The sequence below is a fragment of the Topomyia yanbarensis genome, chromosome 2 (genome assembly GCF_030247195.1).
Source record: "Topomyia yanbarensis strain Yona2022 chromosome 2, ASM3024719v1, whole genome shotgun sequence".
Taxonomy (NCBI): domain Eukaryota; kingdom Metazoa; phylum Arthropoda; class Insecta; order Diptera; family Culicidae; genus Topomyia; species Topomyia yanbarensis.
Window position 1 is genome coordinate 329,085,301 of NC_080671.1, and position 23,703 is coordinate 329,109,003.

Here is a 23,703-nt window from a genome sequence, read left to right on the forward strand (position 1 = left end):
TGTAAAAATCGAATTGAAGAATGGCTTGTAGACCCCTTTTATGAAATAGTGAAGCGTGATCTTTCACCTGGTTCTCTTTGAAGTCGGTGGAATAAAATTTGGAACTCATTGGTGATATATGTAGTCTATTTCTTATCCCGTACTTGGCACAAACAATTATTATGATAACTTTCCGTAATCAGTAACGAAGATGATTTGTTCTGAATCTAAATCCAAGGCTGGCAACACTAATTTTAACTATTTTTAGTTTTCAAGGAATTTTATTTGATATTGGCTCCGTGATGGTAGAAGATCAATTGTACAACAATTTTGTTGTGAAACGCAATGTTTTACGCTTGTTTTCATACAGCTTCACAAAAAAATTAAGAGACAACGGAAAGTTGCACTTTTGTCCAATGAAAAATGCAATTTTCATAAAAAAAATTCTTAGTATGCCGTCGTTAAAGTGTATGTTTAGGAAATTTTCCTAAACCATCGATTGTGAAACATTACTTTGTTTCGATTCAAGAACGTTTAAGTTTACCGTCGCTTTTTAGTAAAGTTCGGTATTTGTTTCACATGTTTTGTCCAATACTGTAGTATAAACTAACAGAAAACGCCATTATAATTTTCCTTCTACTTTCCAAAAAGTTGTATGCACTCATAGAACACTCAAGTTGGTTTTTAGTCGAACTCTCGACAAACATACGATTAGGGCTCAAAAGCCAAATGTAAAAATTCACTTTGAGGAGAAATTCTGGGAACCTTTATTACCCAAGCACAGTGCATAGCAGTCAACGAAAGAGAAAACTTTTCTTTTTTGTTTGCTATCAATGAATGTGCTGGGCGATTAACGGTTCGTCCGGAATTTCGCTCCAAAGTTTATTTTGACAGCTAGCTTTTCAGCCCTAATCACATGTTTGTCGAGAACTGTGTTAATGGGCGTTTGGAATGTCTAATGAGCGCAATTTTCTGTCAGGCGTGAGGACTTTTTTTGCGGGGAACCATCTGTATCTTGCAGATAATTAGCTTCTCCCTTGTCGCCCTCGTCAGTGTCATCATCATTAAAGCTGTCTTCGGGCTCGCGATGTTCTTCTTGCACTTACCAGTGATTGAACATAAACCCGCCCTCATTTGTATTAACTTCTTCAAAGATGGCTCTGGCAGTTGATTGTGGGGTACTGGATGCTGTTTTCACTGTCGTAAATCGCAAATTTTACAACAGTTTGTTATTCAGGTATTGGTATTGAAGTTCATGCCGTAGATGAGTGGGTTGTGTTGGATTTTCCTCAGCTTGATTAGTTACTTTCACGTAGAAATTTGCCGTGATTTGTCTTTTATCATTTTCTTGATGGGAAGGATTGGGGGAGTGGTAAGGTTAGGGATAAGCAAAATATGGGCACAGAGAATATAGACAATTCGGAAGTATTCTTCACTCCCAAGGGAATAAAAGACACTTTTCGATGAGCGGATATATCAGCACCACCGGACTTTTTGGACGTCATAGTTCAGTTTTTGACGCTTTTTCGCCAGAATTTGCAAAGAATGGTCGTCGATACTGCAAAAATACGACTGCACTGTAATCGACTTGGTTTTTAGAACTTCTCAGCAAACTCTATAGTTCTTTAGCAGACTCGGTTAGTAACAATAGTATATCCTTAAGTTTCAGCTCCCTGTACGCAATTGAATTTCTGCAGGACAGTTATATATCAAATGAATGAAATTCCAGAATCGAAATCATAAAGATCACAGAAGTAATGCTCAACCTGCTGAATATCAGCCATGTGATAATTGAGTTTGAAATGTCCAGTCAGTGCCCTGAGGAGAATATTGCAATTGAGCCTGGCACAATGCAACAAATTCTTAGGCATTTTATAACTCACGTCCAACAGAAAAGTTTTTGTTTGAATGCAAGTTTGCAAGCTACGCCAATGGATGTTCTGATGTAGTAGCTCAAAAGCAAATCTTGTGCTTCATCCAACTTATCGACAGTGGTACAACTGGATCTGGACCAGAAAGTCAGTCGCAGAGCCTGCTCCAGTCGATTCGTCCGCCCATTCATCTCCAGTTATACCGGAATGACCAGGTACTCATGAAAGGTAGATACCATTTGAAATGCTAAGTTATTCTATTTAGGTTTGACATGCGATTACTAATTACATGCTGTTGGATTCTAAGTTATCATTCGATGCACATCGATCAGCCGTTATTTCAAAAGCTACTCGTCAGTTGAGGTTCATCGTTAAGATTGCGAAGGATTGCACCGATCCGTATTGCCTGAAAGCACTATAGACGACTTTCGCGCCAACTCGAACAAATGTTGGCAGCACCCTCTCAGATTTTAATGAAACTTTCTGTACATGAGTACTTTGTCACAAAAAGCCACTTTGCATACTTTGTTTTTCCAAAAATGATCTAGACTGTCTTTTGAAAAGGGCTAAACTTTTTTACCAATTTTTTTCAAATGGTTATAGTCTAAAAATGACAAATCCTACAAAAAAATGTAGGAGTGATTTTCACAAAATTAGTCAAATTTTTGAATAAAAATATTACAAAAATTCTTCATCGACTCCTACACTGAAAAAATCGATTTTAAAAATTTAAAGTCGATTTACAAAAAAACTATTTTTGATTTGGATGAAATTTTGTTCCAAGATAGGCAATTATGTTCGCTACCTACCGTCAATATTTCAAGTTGGGCGCTTTCAAGGAAAAAAAGTTATTTTCTTGTCCAAACTGAATTTTTTCTTCAGTGTATTTTTATCAAAAATTAAACCAATGAAAGTCATAATCATCTCAGGTTCATTTGTTCATCTCAAAAATGATAAATTTTATGAAACAATTGACAAACATTTCTAAAATTTATTTTTTATCTGATGTAGCAGCAGCACAATACAAAAATAAGAAAAAGATTGTGTAGATTCCAGTCAAAGTACGAATTAAGCGCAGAATGGCATTTTTTGCAACATCCCATGGAAAAGGACCCTGTGATGCTATTGGTGGCACTCTCAAGCGAATGGCAAAAGGAGCCAGTCTTGCTCGCGGCTTTGAAAATACCACAACAACTCCCTGAAAGTCTAACTGGGCAATTGAACAAACTGATAAAAATATCAAAAATTAATTTTCTGCTACATATTCATTAAACAGTACTACAAAATGTCAGAAGAACTCTAAGAACTGTATAATAACGCCAAAACAATATCTGATTGTACTCAGAAATTCAACAGTTTTGTGCATATTCCTGGTGGCAAAGTAGAGGCGAAAAGGTATTCTAATTCAGAAGATGAACCAAAAATAATTTTCTTGGATAGAAATAATACAAAATAGCATGCATGAAGATAGTTTTAAGACAAATGTTATATATAAAAATAAATAAATAATTATGTAAAATTCAATACATAATGTTGTGGTGGTTATTTCTTTCTCTAATTCTACCTCAGCACTAAACAAGAAAATAAAAAAGTAATAATGTAACATTTGTTTAACGACATAAACTCTTTTAAATGGGATTTTTGATTAAGGGGTGACATACCTTTTAGTGACAAAAATGTCACGAAAGTTTGAAGTTACGTAAAGGAATAAAGGAATGATTTCATTACATCAAACTTATAATATTTTGGTAGTACATTTTTCAGTAAAATAAACAAGCATAAGTTTATAAAAATATATTGATATTTAGCGGAGTTATGGCTTTTTACCCGAAACCCTTTTTTATTTAAGAGGTTTGCGGTGATCACGATTGATGAACAATGGGTCATCGAAAATCCCAAAACTCAAAAAATTTCATTAGTATATGAGTATTCCTCGTACCTTAAGGATTAGTTAAATAAATAATAGTTTTTTCCTATATTTCAGCAAAAATGGCTGTTTTAAGCTCTAAAAAGTGTATTGAATTCTTATTTATGAAACAAAAATTTATGCAGAAAAAAGCAATCGTTAAAGTATGAGAAACATTAATTACGATCAATTAAAGAAAAAAAATTAAAAAATCGATTGAGTAGATTTTCGGCAATGGTGATCACGGAAAAACCATTTTAAGTGAAACAACATTTAGTGATAATCGAGTTTAAAATTTCGAATTGCCACTGCTCTAGGTAGACGAAGCGCACTTGGAAGCGCTGTAACTTTCGATCTATTTCTCGGATCTTTATAAAAATTTGGGAAAATATTCTCAAGGAGTTGTACTTTCATATTTGGATTTCATGAAAAATGAAAAAGTAGTTAACCTTTTAATTAAAATATGCTTAGGTGCTAAATTAGACATTATCTTGTCACAAACTGAGTTTTATTGGATTCTGAGATGATTACTACTTTCATTGGTTTAGTTTTTGATAAAAATACTCTGAAGAAAAAAAATCAGTTTTGACAAGGAAAAGTTTTTTTCAAATAACTTATTTTCCTTGAAAGTGCCCAACTTGAAATTTTGACGGTAGGTAGGGAACATAATTGCTTATCTTGGAACAAAATTTCATCCAAATCAAAAATGTTTTTTTTGTAAATCTACTTTAAATTTTTAAAATCGGTTTTTTTCAGTGTAGGCGTCAACAAAGAATTTTTTCAATATTTTTATTCAAAAAATTTACTGATTTTGTAAAAATCACTCCTACAACATTTTTTGTAGGATTTGTCATTTTTAGATTATAGCCATTTGAAAAAAATGGTTAAAAACCCTTTTCAAAAGACAGTCTAGATCATTTTGGAAAAACAAAGTATGCAAAGTGGCTCTTTGTGACAAAGTCTTGAGAGGATACTGCCAACTCTGAATACGATTTTGCGCGAAATTTGTCTATACTGTTCTTTAGTCCGCCCTATATTGGAAACTGCCTCTGTTGTTTGGTGTCCACATCAGATGGCTTGGTGTCTGTGGATTAAACGCATACAGAAACGATTCATTCATTTAGCGTTGATAAACTTACCATAGCGTGTTCTTTTGAATCTGCCGTTTTATACTGATCGATGTCGATTATTAGGACGCTGCAACGACGCAGGAAGACCCGACAAGCATTATTCGTTGGAAACCTGCTGAATGGAGAAATTGACGCGCCGCATCTATTGTCATTAATAGACTTTCGAACACCATCCGATCATCTCGTAGTATAGTAGGATTCCGTGATTGGCAACAATAATTTTTTTTCAGTTGCCAAAACTGGAACTGTGCCAAAAATGGAACCTTCATTTAAAAGCTTTTACTTTCAATTTGTGATATCATAAATGATACAAGAACATTAATTATATAGGAATATGTGAAATGGAATGAAATGATAGAAAAAAATCAGCAAATTTAATTTTATTCGTTATGTCCACCCTCATAAAATATAGTAAATATGACTTTTATTGTGTTTATTTCTGGTAAGTCTCTTTAAAAATCAAAAATTGGAATTTTTCTGTTGTTTGGCAATAAAGTCAAAAGTGATATCAATTATTGCAAAAAAAATATGTGTTAAGTATTTTTTTAAAAGATTTACTATGTACAATGTACAAACAACAATGTTGCCAAAAACGGAACTTTTTTGTTGCCAAAAATGGAGCATTCCAAAAACGGAACGTGCCAAAAACGGAATCTTACTGTACAACGTTGTGGCATCCAAGATTCCACAGAACATCATTCGGATATAATGAACCGCTCATATCGTATTTCGGCATATTCGCTTTAGTAGAGGATTTGTTCAATTTTGGAGAAATTTCCGGACGGTAACTCGTCAATCAAAGAGGAAAGTTCTCTCTTGCAGCTAGTGATGTGAACGGCGTTCGACCAGTAACGGTTTGTCCGGAATTTCCCTTTAAAGAGAATTTTGACAGTTGGGTTTTACGCCGTAATCATATGTTTGTCGAGAATTGTCTAACACAGCGACGCTCAAAATTCTATTCAAAATCTAATTCTCATCCAGTGGTCGCACAATTTGGAGAAGATACATACATATATGAAACCTAAGAAGAATAGAAAAGAAAATATCAATATTTGAAACACTACTTTTTTAGGTTTTGTCCGGTCAGAGTCGCGTTTGTTGACAATCGATCAAAAGCGCGTATGGGTGGACGTTTTCAGGTTTACCTAAAGATTTATGATAGCCTGATGGGGACTATGTCGAAAAATAAATTTTTATTGGGCTTGAATTATGTGTTTTCCTTTAAAAGGCTGGAAACTTTTCAAATGACCCTCGTGAATGAACTCTCCCAACACGCCATGGGACGCTCTCGTCTCCAGATGCGCACCTCAGATAGAAACCTTTTCAGGGCATTACGCACGTCTCCAGAATGCTTCATGTTGCACTGTACATGGGTATAGGTCTCGTATTTCACGGCTTGATGTATGTAGAGGAATCGCAATACAAGCGTGCGTTATCAAACAACCACAGAAAATGGTGAAAACGAACAATTTTGGTCAAAATTGTTAAAGTCCGTCATATTGGAATTGATATTTTTCATTTTTTTTTATTTTGATGCATATTAACTCAAATTCGTGTCCATAAATCACAAAACCATTATTTATCGATATTGGCTGAAATACTACTTAATTTTTAGTAGGGTTTCGCCCTATTGGATCGGCCATTATTCCATGTAATTGGTAAAAATAGTGGCAATCTACGACGAACAATTAATTGAAAGTGTTCTCAAAACTTAAAACGCGTTTACCTCAAAACATGATTTTTCAAAAATGCGTACATTTGAAAACGTGAACCGTTTTAGTTTAAAGACATCTTTGGACTCCACGAAAGAAACTTTTTTCGTTGGAGGAAAGACTTATAAAATCTACAAATTCTTTGTACTCATTATTTTTAGAGAAGCCTTAAATTGGAAAAACGGGCTAAAAATCGAGTTCAAAGTTTGAGATTGCACCATTATGTTAAATTTAAATTTTTTAACATTTTTAACATTCTTATGTTATTTCTTCAATATATTTAGTTTACCATAGGGCCTTATTGTAAGTTTTGTGTTTCAGATCGATCCTGAGGCAGTAGGCTGTACGCAGTTTTGGAATTACACGCGCATCTAAGCTTAGACAGAACGTCATTACCGGCCCCATTTTGTTTTTCTCGGTTTGAAAAAAAATTGTAAATAAAGACAAAAATATCAGCTTTTTGAATCCTAAAGCTGATTCCTTCTATGTTTTTTCATTGACCCACCAACATATTCCAAATTTGCTTATTTTTTAGTCATTTGCATGAGAACCTCCTTTTAAAAACGCATAACAAAATTAGATTCAAACTTCCCTTTAGATTAGATTTAGTTACCTAACCGAAATCAATCAAGTTTTGACCTATACAACCAATAAGTTCTGAATCATCTCTTGTACTTTTCTTCTATTAAATAATAGTGATTTCCTTGTTTGACAAGAAAATATACTTATTTTAATTGTTTAATTGTTTTCTCAGGTTGGAAATTCACACTTATTAACATTTTAGAACATCACCCAGTGTAGCTTATTGAAGAATAAATATAATAATACAGTGAGTGGGCCAACTACCCTCAAATCGAAATGCTTAAAACTATGACATTGAACATTTTTGAAACTCAACCAATTTAAAAACCCCTGAAAATGAATCAGTGAAATTTTTCTAGATTCCAGTCATCCGAATTTCCGAAGCTATCTTCCAGTGCTGGAATACTATTTGTAAATTACAATGGAATCCCAATACCCCAGCAATAAAGTTAACATGCTTGGAAATGCCTCAGAAAACTGCAACTTATCAATATGGGATCATTGAATGATTTAACCAATTCCAAGAATATTGATACTCATATTGTTAGGAGTCCTTTAAAATTTACAAATAGTTTCCCAGTGTTGGAATAAGCCTCCGGAAATACATATTCTTGGGAACCAGACAAATTAATCTCATTCTCTTTTACAGAGCCTTGAAATGAAAGAGTTTCTGCATCCAAAACATTCAAAAGTGTCCTCATCGGTTAAACATTGCTATAGCTGTAAGCTCTTCAATTAACGGATGTCCTGTCAAGCTGTTTTTGTTGGACACATAACGGTTAAGTGACCTAGTAAGCGTGAAATATTTTGGACAAAATATTCATTTAAAATTTCTTATTCATTAAAATCTAGGTTCGATTAGCAAATTGATAAACCGAAAATAAGTCATATTACGTAAAATCCGCTTCAAATAAAATACAAGTATCAAAATCTGACTAAGATCGTTCAACATAAGAATCGCTTATAAAGTTCTCTCATGAAAAAGTCGTCAATGATAAACATCCAGTATAAAAAGCGGTAAAAAATAAATAATTATAATTCGTTCATGGGAAAATCTGTATATCATTACATTTAAGATTAAAGGTCGGCGAAAGAAAACTACTTTGTATGAACTGAATATATCTTTTTGCGGTTCTTCGACTGATCTTGCCTGTTGCCAGGTTCGAGAATTGTGACGCACATTATGAGTTACTCTAAGCATTGGTTGTTTCTAAATTCCAAACAGTTTCATTTTGCTTTAACATAAAACGAAATCCGCTAATACTTTGAACATATTTTGAAACTTAATATTTTTTGTCTATCTTTCAGATCCCGTTCAACCAAATTTTCGCTTCCAGTCGTTTTCTTTGATCCTACCAAAATTCTACCAACCAGGAAAATGCGTCCGCGTATCGAGAGCTCAATTGGCGGTAAGTTTTACAAATACACATTTGATTTTCGCATGTGGACATTTGGTGCCGGAATTGCACTCTTTGCACTATGTACACGGTGCCATTCCGAGAAAAACAACAGCACGAGCCCCCACCGTCGTTTGGTTTATTTTGGCTAAAGTGTTCTTTCTCCGATCACGATGTGGCACAGCACCCAGTGGTCTATTTATTTACATACATACATTACGAACGGGTACGAAGTATCGGTTATCCACGCGTTGCCGTTTATCTAATGTTAACCAAGCGGAGTCAAACGGGAACGCCGAGGTTTTGAAGGTTATTTTTACGACTCCACTGTGGCACGACGTGAGACGGAACGTAATCTAAAATAAGTCCTATTCGCGTTGCGGCTTTTGTACTTACCTACTAGAATGGTATTTTTTTTTGTTTGGATCTTGTAAATATAATGCGAAAAGGTCATTCTATGGACAAGCAGGGTCGAAATTCTGAAAGCCATGATCGGGAGCAACCTTAAAATATCAAATTAGTTATGCTAAACTTATTTGTCACTCTTTAATGGTCGTCAAAGTCCACTGTGAGAGCAAAAGACCGATTGACAGTTTTGATGGATGCTGCGTGGATGGACGGATAACCCTGAGAATTTTTTTCCGCAGCGATCTGGCAGACATCCTACATATGTCTTTGTTTCTTTTAAAAATGCTGATCGGTGACAGACAGATTTACTTGCCGGTATTCAGTTTACAAGGTTCACGTTTAACTAGTCAATGAGCAAACTTACCAAATTAGCTTCACCAACCAGAATTACGATTCGATTGTACCGTGGAATATGGTAAGGAGGGGGAGCGAAGATCAATACTAGATGTAAACAAAGCGTAAGGTGTATTTGCCAACATAAACAGCAGTAGCAGTAGCACGTGTTTATATTTATTCTTTTATTATATATGGGGCATTCCATCCAAAATTTACCACCCAACTTTATTACCAATTTTTTTTTTTTGGTTTTGCTGTCAACAATATTCTACACGTATTTTTTATTTCGATATAGAGTTACTGCGCCCTAAGATGTTCCTCTATTCATCCCACCCATTTCAACACATTGGTTAGAGCAGTGTCTGCTATTTCTATTCAACACATTAGCTCAAATGGTAGGATGAATAAGGGTGCGTTGTACTCGATTTTTCGCTTCGGTCTAATGCGAGTATTTTACGCTTCCCAAGCCAGATTTTTTATTGATCTGCTTCTTAAGAACGAAGCAAAGATGTTGATACCTATTTAAGCGCAATCCAATCAGTGTAAGCCGAGTTATCAGCGAAATAGTGTGACATCGTGACTAAAATGAGATGAATAAGAGTACGTTAACCCTAGTAGGTGCAATTTTCGAGATAATTAGTCTTTTATTTGCAAAAAAATCTTTCGGATAAAAATCTTGTTTTTTTAATCTTGTCTTGTTTTTTTTTGCTGCAATAACTAAAGAAGATACAAAAAAAATTTCCGTGAAATTTGCGCCTTTTTCTCAGCTTTCAAAATCAGTATATTCAAGCTTATTAGCATTGTTTATTTAATAAAAAATATTGAAAAATTATAAAAAAAGGTTTTTTTTTCAAACCTAGACATGTTTTTTTTTCTTTTTTGTTTGTTTGATTAAGTAATCAAAACATTTTTCTTGACCCCATTAAATTTTTGGAGCAGTTTGGAGTTTCGGAGTTACGAATTTTTTTATAGTGCTTTCCTTGCTCTCAGAATGTTTCTGAATACGTCGAATATTTTTGGCCGCTAAACCGAAGCAAAAACTTATATGGTAAAAAAGTTTTGGGTGGACAATTTTACGTGTAGTGTCGCATATGTATTATCTCGCTTATTAATCCTTCTAACTAATCAACAGAGGCGCCTTCATTTTTTAAAACAACTATGCTGCCCATGATCGCATATTTGTCCCGTTTTCTATGGGATTTCCTATCTTTATGGGACTGAATTGCGATCATGGGCAGTATGGAGACGCCGGGTTGCTGAGTGTGAGTTCGGGTACCAGGCGAGATACATATTATATTTGACACGGTTTATGAGCACGTTCTTGAATTATTTTTTCTTTCGCGGAAGTTCAAACAGCGTAGCTGGAAGGTTCTTGTGAGGTTTACGAGTTTAAGAGCCATACAAATTTAAACTCTACTCGGAAGCCGTGTGGTGTCCGGCGGGCTGAAATCTTTTTGAACTATTTCAGCCAAGAATAGAACCTCTGGGAACTGCTCCCATGTCGTAAGAGGCGACTAACAACATGCTAGAAGTTCCTAGGTCGAGGTATTGCTCCGTACCGAAGACTTAACCTGGGCGGACCTTAAGGTTCAGGGTTGTTAATTTCGTTCGATAATTAATCGTCATCGTCGATAACGTTAACCACCCGTCAACGTCATCGGAAACTCCGTTAACGATAATGTATCGTCGGATTCATCGTCATCGTCGATAATTCATCGGTGGTTATCGCGATACATTTTGCGTTACTTTCCCGTTTATTGGAGTTGAAGTTGATGCGGTTAAATTTCAATTGTTTAGAAATAAATAACTATTGAAGGACATGTTGTTGGCAGTTGAAAATCAATAGTTTGGACATTTTCTAAGCACAGGGGGGGGGGGGGAGTCCGACGATGTGTCAAAATCGAATTTTTTGTCAACTTTTCGGGAGTGTTTTATATTGAAGGGAAAGTTATTGGCAGCTGACAATCAATAGTTTTGGACATTTTCAATACACAGGTGGTTCGACGATGTGTGAAAATAGATTTTGTTCAACTTTTGGGGAAAGTTTATTATATTGAAAAAGCTATTGGTATGTGAATAATCAGCTCCAATAAGACTTTAATTTGAGTCGTATCGATGAACGCGGATCAATACGTACTGAAAATTCGCCGCGTCTGTTTTAGTGAATCTAATTTCAAGTTCCATTTTTGGTAACAAGCCCGTCCATCAGGTTAACGATCCTTTGTATTTCCCTTCAATGTTCGATATAATCGTTCGTATACATGTATTTCACAAACAATCCGATATTAGAAATAGGAAACACTTTCGCTGATTTATAACATCTAGAGCTATCATAACTCTTTGTCTGTATAACGTGTTATCACTCGATAGTTTGCAACCCAAAAAATATATCGTAGAGAAGGAACAGCGAAGTTAGTCTAAATAATATCGCAATAAATAGTGATCCGGCCCATTAAGCAGATAAGATTAGTTTTTCTGGGCAATACTCCCACGATCGGCTGTATGGAGTTGGAATTGCTTTTGTTTAGAAAACATAGGATACTCTCGGTACCTGGCTGCCCAGATTTTAAAAGAACAAAAAAACTAAACAAGATCTTTTTCGAGCGATCGTGTTTTCGAAAACTAACAACTACAAACTAAGGGATCATCCATAAATGACGTAGCATTATATGGGGGAGGAGAGTTTTGCATTTTGTGATGATGTGTGGCGACGGGGGGGGGGGTCATGTCAGGCTATGTAGCTTTTTCAAAGGGGAATAACTAACATCGGTTTTTATTTAAAAAAAATCACGGGGACAGGGGGGGGGGGAGAGTTACCGTCAAGCTACGTGATTACCAGGGGGTATTTAGAGGTTTGTGACGAAATGCTACCATGGGGGAGGGGGGGGGGGGTGGTAAAAATTACTCAAAAAAAGCTACCTCATTTATAGATGATCCCTAATAATAAACTATGCTTTACAGGTCGCGTCGCTTGCTTGGAGCGAATCCTAGACCCTATTTCCTTCTAAACCACCAACTCCGCGATACCTGGAAGAGTCTGATGAACCTTCGGTATAAGATTCCTCATTTTATTCAAACGATCGCCGGGTAAAATCAGCACCGACACGATAGAAACCACGAATAAATTCGTCGCGTGATTGAATATTATAAAAAAATATAAGCAGTGCTCCTTATAGCCGGCTATCCGGAGTTCAAGTTGCTTATTTTGCTAATCGTATTAATACAACAAATGATAAATTTCCCAAATTCTCGGCAGCCGGCTGCCCAGAGCAATTATTACATGATAACGCTATTGGCACACTTACTAATAAATCTCCCCTTCCCGTGATACATGTGGAGATGCAGAGGATTCCTCGGTCTCTAGTAGCAACATGTATCGGACTAACATTCCTTCCTTTCCCAGAAGATCTGCATTCGGACGTGGCCGGCGTCGGTATTGATCAGCATGCAGGGATCGGAATAGATTGTACAATGTGGCTCATCATGTTATTCCCAAGCATGTTGTTCCAATCAACATTTTGCAACCTAATTTGGTTCTGGTCAATAACGGAGTAGCAACTACGGGCGATCTCTTATGCTTATGCTTATGCTTATGCTTATGCATACAAATTTAAACTCTACTCGGTTCCTAAACATTCCTCGTCGGCTATTATGTTCGACAAGTACTTAATAATCGATATAAAACACTAGATAAGGATTGTCGTCAGTGCACATTTTATACTACCTCTTTTACTCCCACAGGGGGCTCATTTGTTCGACGGTGATATACCAAATGTTTCGACCAGCGAGGACAGCTATAATTCGAATCCCTCGTTTTGAATGTACTGAAATAATTTATGTATATTTGTCACAACAATGTTTTCATAAATCAACGCTTGTCACACGGTTGAGCGGGTTACACGCGTAAGGCACGTCGAATGTTTGTAAAATTTCGCTGTGAATGAAGACTGATTGGCGTGTCGCAGTTGTACATTTTTTAGCGTCACGTCACCGTGCTGATTTAGCCGCCGGATGGTAGTCGGAAATGTCTGTACTACGAAATGTGTAAAAAAAACTTAAAGGTGACTAATTTTTGTTCTCGTCTTCCTTCTTGCATAATACTTCTCGTATCGGGACGAAACTTTTCCCACTGAATCACGTATATTGTATCACTATCAAGCCGGTTCAAATCCGACAACTAGAAGCTGCTGTAGAGTAAATGTGTCCGAATTCTAAATAGAGCAGAATTACAATTAATACAGAAATTTGAGACAGTAAATAGCATACATCGCAGCGCGCGAGACGCTTTGCCATCCTCATAGGAGACATGTTCTTTAAACATAAGTTGATAACCCGCAATAACTCCCAGATTCTTTACGTGGTTAACGCATTAAATGTTTGTTTCCAATAAACGGTAGTTAGAATAAATCGGATCTTCTCTGTAAAAAGGAGATTATCGAGTATTTCTTCGGGTTTGTTTCATACCATACCTGAATTTCGCGCTAAATCGTATTCAGAGTTGGCAGCACCCTCTCAGATGTTAATCAAACATTCTCTACATGAAGACTTTATCACAACAAGCCACTTTGCATACTTTGTTTTTCCAAAAATGATCTAGATTGTCTTTTGAAAAGGGTCAAACTTTTTTTTACCAATGTCTAGAAACGACAAACCCTACAACAAAAATGTTGTAGGAGTGATTTCTTCATCGCCTCCTACACTAAAAAAATCGATTTTAAAAATTTAAAGTCGCTTTACAAAAAAAACCTTTGATTTGGGTGAAATTTTGATCCAAGATAGATAATTATGATCCCTACCCTCCGTCGAAAATTCACTTCCGAAGAAAAAAAGTTATTTGGAAAAGTTATTGTCCAAACTGAATATTTTTTTCAGTGCTTTTTTTGTCGAAAACTAAACCAATGAAAGTCATAATCATCTCAGAATCTAATAAAACTCAGTTTGTGAGAAGATATTGTCTATTTTTTTTATTCATCAGTCGTCCAATCTTCCAGTCTTCCAGTCTCGCAGTTTTCCAGTCTTCCAGTATTTCAGTCTTTCAGTCTTTCAGTCTTCTAGTCTTTCAGTCTTTCAGTTTCCCCTCTCCCAGTCTTCCAGTCCTCCAGTCTTCCAGCCTTCATTCAAGTTTGTTATGATACTTTTTGCATATATCAGCCAACTAGCATTTGGAAAATTGGATTCTGAGATGATTTGGACTTTCATTGTTTTTGTTTTTGATAAAAATACAATGAAAAAGAATCATTTTGGACAAGGAAAAGTTTTTTTTAAAAAAACTTTTTTTCCTGGAAAGTGCCCAACTTGAATTATTGACGTAGGTAGGGAACATTAAATTTTTAAATCAATTTTTTTCAGTGTAGGAGTCGATGAAGAATTTTTTCAATATTTTTATTCATAAATTTTACTAGTTTTGTGAAAATCGCTCGTACACTTTTTTGTAGGGTTTGTCATTTTTAGACTAAAGTCATTTGAAAAAAATTGGTAAAAAAAGTTTGACCCTTTTCAAAAGACAGTCTAGATCATTTTTGGAAAAACAAAGTACGCAAAGTGGCTTTTTGTTTCAAAGTTCTCATGTACAGAAAGTTTTATTAAAATCTGAGAGGGTGCTGCCAACATGTGTTCGAGTTGGCGCGAAATTCGTCACATGCGGTTCGTACTATACCACTTCGCACAGACTTGAACTGTCAATTACAGTATAAGCGACCCATACGGATTTTTGTCAAAAATTAGTTATCTATTGGATTGTATTCTGTATCACAACTGAATCACAATGCATAAATAAGATTACTAGTTCCTTACTCAGTTGCGTTTCGGCTTCGCCTCATCAGAAACCGACACTAACTTTTTGTCGGAATAGGTTAGCGCCGGCTTGACGCAAATCCCTTAAAACTAAAAAACACTTTGTGTTTCAATCGAACGACTGATCAAACGCGATGTCCCGTCCGAGCAAAAGTTCTGTTTATGCCGATGAGACACAGTGAAGCCGAAAATTGTCTTGGCTTAGCAGGCCTCAAGTGCAAAGACTGGTTTTACCAACAAATTTTCACCCTAGTGAGAAATTTTGGTGTTTACCAAATTTTCCTCCTTAGGGTGAAATATAGCATAGAAGATTACTAGGTTTGTTTGCAAAATATCGAAAAAATTCCAAAACATGGTTGTCCCATCCATAAGGCCCAATGAAAATGTAAATCTTGAACGGCGTTTTTTTCTGCTAGCTGTTTTTCAATATGGGACTCTTATGCTTTAATGGGCAGTGAACCAGATGTTGGAAAAATCTTGAATTGAAAAATGAAGAAATATCTTGAGATCATCCGCGAAGAGTAGTCTTGGATTCTTTATCACTAGTACATCATTGAAGTACAGCAGAAATATCAACGGTCCCAAATGGCTTCTTTGGGATATTATTTTTAGACTTATTGATGATGTTGGACGCAGCATGTTACACGCTAAAGTTCAAGATTCACTCACAATTAGAGCTTCCATATCCCGACGGTTTTCAGCTTCCCGGGATTCGGGAAATAAATAATAAATTTCCCGGGAAATCCCGGGAATACAGAAGAAAAATAAAAAAGTGAAGGATTTTCTTAAGAAAAAAAAAAAGAATAAATTGAAAAGTTTTCAAACCCGTTTGATTGCATGTATATCAGTCCTAAAAGCAGTTGTCAGAAAAAGGCGATTTGGTGCCCTACACATCATTCAATCATTTGATAACTCGTCAATAAGCTTACGCAACTTCAACTTCTTTTGATTTTTCTTGACCATATGTATAACCTAAATTTTGGTAATCACGGATACGATTGGGACGATATAGGTACTAAACGCAGCTGCTGGAGTTACTGCCAAAAATTGGAATTCGTTGTTCTGATACAAAGGATCAATTTAATGTAAAGCACCTTCTTTGGTAATCTTGAATGAAACGATTACGCTGCTTCAGGGTATTGTGCAGTTATTTCCAATCAAATGAGAAAATGTGATATATGGAATCCATTTCTGTCGTTGTAGGATCAGCATCATTCCGAATTAAGTGTGAATCAACATGTAACATGTAGAGCAAACAGGGGCACCACAAAAGATAACATGAATAGTGGTCGCAGTGGCAAAGTTTCCCCTAACAAAAAAAGTGTGAATCAAAATCAAGCAGATAATGGACGAACTGTGTAGCGATAGATGAAGCCTACCATCAATTTCCTGTTATGGGCGAGTATCTGGATTGCTTGATCTTATCCCTTCAAAAATCCTGCCTGCATCCTAGAAAGCGACATTCAAATAGGTTGGATGCGCATTATATTGGACAGCTACAGCGTTGTCTTTCTTTTCATACATCCAAAAATTTACAGTTACGGTATAACAAATTAGACGAAATAGGCATTCGATGAACCGATCAAATATTTCTGCAGACGTTCTAGAAACATTCTTTATTTTAAATAGCGTTTGCGTTAAACATGATATCACTACAAACCATCCCAAGTTTTGAAACAAACACTTATCGATTTTTTAAGAAATTACCGCCATTTCAATTACTAATTTGATTGCATTCATTCAAGATCTTTCATTCAAGATCTAACTATTAAAAGAACTGTTAAAAAATCTGATCAATCGGCTCATCGGTTGCAGAGATATCGTGCGCATCACTAACGCTACTACTAAGGACATGCTTCGGTACAACGGCCGGCAAATTAAAACATTTTTGCATGAAAATATCAACATTTTCAGTAGTATTTTGAGTAAGGCTTGGACTATATACCTAAAATATCATGAGAACATATCAGCGAGCCTAAATATATATAGTCCAAAGATCTGCAAATCAGTTGGAAAAGCATCTTTGAAATAAATTAAAAATCTTTTTTCCCTGGATTCCCGAATCCCGGGAATGAGAAAACACAAATTCCCGGGAATCGGGAACCCCGGGAAGTCAAAAAAATCCCGGGATTCCCGGGAAATTAATTCCCGGGATGGAAGCTCTACTCACAATATGCCAACCAATGCACTATGGTCCCAAAGCTGTATTTAGGAAGACAAAACTGTTTGCGTCTAAACCGTTGGTTTTAGATATATAGTATCTTCGACAAACTTTCTTAGAACTTTCTTGCCGTTTTTTTATATTAGTAGAATTAGGGTGGTCCTTGTCGTTATGGTGTTCAAAGTATCAACTTCTTAGATATGTAAAATTCAGTTACATAATGTTCTACAAAGTTATAAATCAATTAAATTAAAGCAACTTTTCTGAAGAAACTATGTGGCTATCTCTAATGGTTCATGTGCTATGATTTTTTCAATATTTAAGGTAGGGTGGCTCTTTAAAAATTGGTTTTCTATTAATATCTTTTTATGTGTTACTTTCTCGCTAACGCTTTGTTCTAGAAGTTTATAGAATTTTTGTAAATACACATTTTTGCTGATGCAATGAAGTTTCTCTCTTTTGTTTGCATAGTTACAGGCGATTTTCAAAACAAAAATGGTTTTTTTCAAAGCTATATATGTTCCAACATTGCAAATGGATTTTCAATCTTTTAATTTCATTTGAAAGATCGGAACTTTTCTAGTTTTTGGTGAAAAAATTGCGGGAGCGTTATTTCTGTAAAATAAATAATTAATTTTTGAAAATGGTGTATTTTTCAACAAAAATCGTTCATAGCTTTTCAAATAGACGAGATAACTTTGTTACTTCAGCAAAAATATTCGCCATATAAAGTTCTAAAAGTGCTGCAAACAAACTATTTACGATAAATCAATGTCTGAAGTGACAAATAAGAAATAGTGATTTTAAGAGGTCACGTTTTCATAGCTCAATCTCTTATGGTACAATCAACTGAGAAATAGTCATTGTGTGCCGTATGTCATGGCAATTCTATTGGATTTGTAAACGTTTTTCAAAGAACAGTCTACCGTACATCTAAATGGTACAGTGGATCAACAGTAGTGTTAGCTGCAAACTATCGTTAATTCTAAATCGGCCAACAAAAGTTATCTATGCTTACTTAAGTCAATCCTTTTTGGTTTGGACTAGTGCCCAAAACGAGTGCTAGAAAGAAAATGCTTTAGTTCACGTATTGTTTTCTTAAAATAAAATCTTGAAACGAGTTTGTTATTCATAGCAGCGGAAATTATTGTATGCTTTTCCAACATTTATGCAATGTTTGAAACTATAAATTAATTATCGATTATAATGATGGCTGTGGGTAAGTTAAGGAAAGATTCTCAATTTTTTGTTACTTCAAAACAAATAAAAGTAAGAGGTCTGAAAATCGCTTACCGCGAACTGGTAAAATAACTCATAAAGCATAATTCCCTAGCATCTATATAATGAATGACGGTTGCTTCATTGGCCACGTAATAGATAACTTTTATTTAGAGTTTACTATAGTACGCTATTAACACTATTGTGAATTCACACTAACATGTAGTAGTACGGTAGAATGTTGTGTCACATAGATGTCAATAGATTTTCTGTGATTTTTGGTATTATCACACACATTGACTATTTCTCAGTTGATTTTACCATAAGAGATTGAGCTATGAAAACGTGACCCCTTAAAACCACTATTTCTCATTTATCACTTCATACATTGAATTATCGTGAATACTTTGTTTGCAGCACTTTTAGAACTTTGTATGGCGAATATTTTTGCTGAAGTAACAAAGTTGTTATCTCGTCTATTTGAAAAGTTATGAGCGATTTTTGTTGAAAAATACACCATTTTCAAAAATTAATTATTTATTTTACAGAAATAACGCTCCCGCAAATTTTTCACCATAAACTAGAAAAGCACCGATCTTCCAAATGAAATTAAAAGATTGAAAATCCATTTGCAATGTTGGAACATATATAGCTTTGAAAAAAAAAAACCATTTTTGTTTTGAAAATCGCCTGTAACTATGCAAACAAAAGAGATATAAACTTCATTGCTTCAGCAAAAACATGTATTTACAAAAGTTCTAAAAATCTCTAGAACAAAGTGTTGGCGAGAAATTAACACATAAAAAGATATTAATAGAAAACTAATAATTTAAAGAGCCACCCTACCTTAAATATTGCAAAAATCATAGCACATGAACCATTAGAGATAGCTACATAGTTTCTTCAGAAAAGTTGCTTTAATTTAATTGATTTATAACTTTGTAGAACATTATGTAACTGAATTTTACATATCTAAGAAGTTGATACTTTGAACACCATAACGCCAAGGACCACCCTAATTCTACTAATATAAAAAAATCGGCAAGAAAGTTCTAAGAAAGTTTGCCGAAGATACTATATATCTAAAACACACGGTTTAGACGCAAACAGTTTTGTCTTCCTAAATACAGCTTTGGGACCATAGTGCAATGGTGTAAATTATCAACTTTCGTTCTAATAAAAAGTTTTCTGCCTGATGAGAGTCCGATATGTCAATGTATTTGTTGCATCTTTTGTTTCAATTGGCCGGTGTTGAATCCGAGCGGATTAAATAACACTTAATCCGATCTGACTTAATACCGACCAACTGCACCTGCCACATTGGACATTGTAAACTCAATAATTACATGGCTACTAGTCCAAAGTTCTGAGTATAATTGTGGTCCTTGTGAATCTAATTACGAACCTTCATATCTTCCGATATCAGTTGCAAGTGCGCTACAGTAATGCAATTGCGTATTCGATTATAATGTTTTTTTTAAGTTCTCCTAACTTTGAAACGAAGCAAGTTTAGTAGTTTGTGTATGAGAACAAATTATGCGCCCTGAAACAATCTTCCAGTTGTCGAACGGTTACTTTAGTGTAAAATAAAAATACAAGTTTTATAAATTAAACCGTTTTTTTAAGGAACACTCTAAAGTTTCCATTTGGATTTCTCGTGCCATGAAAGTCAGAGCTTGCGTGCCTTCAGGGAATTTGTCTAAAATACAACTTCGTTGAAGACAGTCAAGCTCTATCTCGAACCGTTGAAAAGTTCAATTTAAGATCTTGCTAAAATTAGAATCGGGTTCATTTTGTCCAAACGAAAAGAAGGGTCTTGCAAAGTACAACAACTTTCTTGAACATATTGTCAGGCTATAAGTTATTTAGTTTTGGCAGAAAGTTTAAATTCCTGCTAAAAATACATTCTGGACCACTGTGCAGTGGTCAAAGCGTCTGAAAAAGGGCCATAATTTAGCATTTTTTATTTCAAACAAAAAAAATCTGAAATAAAAAACCTTCTGTTTTGAATAAAAACATTAATTTTACCTCAATTTTCATCGATATACGTTCAAGTTTTTCTGACGCGTTTTTTTGCGCGGTATTTTTTTACGCAGATTTGGAAATTTACGCGGTTTTCATTTACGCGGATTTTTGAATTTACGCGGTATTCATTAACGAGGTTTCCATTAAAGCGGATTATTAAATTTACGCGGTCTTCATTCACGCGAATTTTGAAATTTTCGCGGTTTTCATTTACGCGGTTTTTGAAATTTACGCGGTTTTCATCTACGCGGATTTTGAAATTTACGCGGCCTGTATCCCCCGCGTAAAAAACCTGAGTGTACATTTTAAATGTTCATATTGGAGGACAAACTTCCTCAATGATGGATTCTTAATACGCCCAAAAAATAATCGTTCTCAGCATTTTTTTCAGCTTATTATTTTACCGCTGGTATTTTATGAACATAATTTTCTAAAACATGAAGTTACTTTTTTTTTGCTTGTGCGACCACCTCTGGCTGCTACTCCGTTATCGATCGGGACTAGCTGAAGTTGCAGTTTCAATGGGCAACTCCTGGTAATCCTAAAGTGCTTTTTGCTCAATACCGGCGCCGCCAGTCCCGAACGTAGATCGCGGAAGGAAAGGGGAAGGAATTGTTAGTCCGATACTTGTTTTTGCTAGAGGCCGTATATACTACTGCGCACTCCACAAGTATCACGGGAGGATGATATTTTTGTTAGTAAGAGTATAGAAGTTGGATCTACTTCTTCTTTACCGACGCCAGAGAGGTGATTCCACTATCTGGAGATATCGATCCACCAATTTCATGGACCGGGGACCAACGGATTTACTTCCCTTCCAAACGAAGACGTGACCATCGATTTTTTCACCTCAGAAAAATCTCAACGACCTCAGCTGGAATTGAACCCAGGCCAACTGGAATGAGTAGCGGTCACGCTTACCTCTCAACCACCGGCGCCGTTATAATTTACTAAAACACGAAGTTACTAAATTCAAAGTCAAACAAAAAGAATTGATCAATTTATCCATAAAAAATCCTTCTGCGTATTTTGGTTATTCAATATTGTCGCCATATTGAACCTATGTATTTCTTATAGAAACATTTGTAATAAAAACCACATCAAAACACTAATGCTTGATTACTTCAGTACTAAGTGGTTACTTAATCCAACTAACTGAAAGATACTAGAGCTTTATTCAGTTATTTCTCAGCTTTCAAATTGATCTAAAAGAGCTAGAATAGTAGGTATACTTTTTGAGTTAGAGGTACTGTAAGACAAACAAGTTATTTAGAGAAAAAGTTCAATAGCTCTGTAACTGTTTGACATTTGAGGGTTTTGTCCACAAAAATGATCCTCTATCGCGTCTCGAGAGGTTCTTAATCATGAACCAAACACCGTGCATGAATTACACCTTATTGTCAAACAACGTGCGTCGGGTATGTAAATCAAATAGCAAGGTGCTAATTTTGCCTTCCCTAGAAGCAATACTATACGAAAATTCGTATAGAGAGATCTGTAATTCCACAATCGTGTCTCAAAAGACGTCTTAAAAGTAGAAAGAAGAAGGCACCGTCGGTTAGCAGCAAGAAACACATAAAGAAGAGCCAGTGAACTGGCTGTTATTCGTGTTGGTTGAACCTTGAGACAAGATACCACGCTTCCGAGTGGTATTCCGAGCTCATGTACTTACGTGCAAAACAATTACCCCTGACGCACCAGGTTTATTATAAATGAAATTGATGCAGCGCCCACTACCATGCCAAAAAGCCAACGTGCAAAATACTGGTTCTGGAAACCTAGACCGATTCACTCGGAAATCCGAAGCTGGTGGGCCTCAAACTGATTTAGGAACGAATATGCGCATTAAACCGGGTTAGACTGGAAAATTTAACATGATCTTCATCATATTGGAGATCTACGAAACATCGCAAAACTATCAGTTAGCACGTTCAATCTAGGTGCCGTTAGGTTTTCGCCGGAATTGAGCAGCTACGATTGCACCTCGATGTTAAATAGGTGAATTGGTGTTAAGTGATTTTTAGCATCTTTTTACGCGACTGATATGAGTATCGAATGCCAAAATTCGTTGAATTTTGATTTCGTTTCTTTTGTAGTTTCTTGTTAGCAACTCCGTTGACTCATTCAATGTAAATGTAAAATTGATGTTCAATGAATATTGTTCGTGAATGGAACGACAACAGATGAAAAACATACTGAAAATATCCTTTTCTAAAAAAGGATTTATATTCATAGGAATACAATTTGATTTTTTAGTGTTGAGGACTGGCGCCCATTTGGTGCTGGTTTGGATTTATCTAACTGGCTCCAATTGGTGTTAGTTACTGACGAGGAAAATCAGAAGCACTATAAAACCAAACTTTTAAACACATAAATTGTTCTAGTGAATAGTTTGCTAAATAAATAAATGCAATTTTGATTGACTTTCTTTTTAATCCACTTACACTTCACAATTCCACTTTCGACTCTAAGAATCACCCCTGGTCGGTTTTATCTCTCCTTATCACATTAGTACGAAATTACAACAGATTCACGTTCTCATTATCGCGCCAGCAAAAATTCAATCAGCTTACACTACAAGGAAACGGGATCGACGAATGGTGACGGAATGAAGGAAGAATCAAAATCGCGCCTAATAGACCATTTTTATCGACGTACTGTCATTATCTCATAATCTAATTTGTGTGTGATTTTTTACCTTGACTCCATCAGTAGGCTTCTGTATGGGTTCGCCGGTATACCGTCTATTCCTGTTGTCCCCAAACATACATGTAGCACACAGACGAATATTGATGCAATTGCTAGCTACTCTCCACCTTTAAACGGCTATTGATAAGTGCAACAAAAATCGATAGCTTGAGAACCTTGCCATGTTTGCATATTGTTGGTTTCCTATATAACTTTCCCTAATTCCTTGGGAGAGAAAAAATGCGATTTTGTTGTTACCCATGCATTGTCACATACACCAAAAACGCCTACCAATAGCGTCGGTTCGGAAACCCTACCCTCGACTGGTTATATCAACCATTCGCTAATTTCCTGCACTGTTTATCGGGAATGTTCCCCTAGTGCTCTTGACCTACCATGTGACAGCCACGCTTTGGTGGATGGCACAAGGAAACCGGCAGTATTGGGAAGCCCAACCCTTTCCATCGGTACTCGTAATCATTGTGTCACATGGGGAT

The 23,703-nt window shown here is 35.7% G+C and overlaps 1 protein-coding gene across 2 annotated transcripts in view; it reads left to right on the forward strand.

Moving 5' to 3' along the window:
* Window positions 1–23,703, forward strand: part of LOC131683868 (influenza virus NS1A-binding protein homolog) — a 121,277-nt gene that overhangs the window by 22,130 nt on the left and 75,444 nt on the right. For both annotated transcript variants that reach the window (XM_058966228.1, XM_058966229.1), the window contains exon 2: window positions 8,489–8,589. In XM_058966228.1, the coding sequence (XP_058822211.1) occupies window positions 8,559–8,589 (31 nt within the window). In that variant the 5' untranslated portion in view covers window positions 8,489–8,558. The remainder of the gene's footprint in view (window positions 1–8,488; window positions 8,590–23,703) is intronic.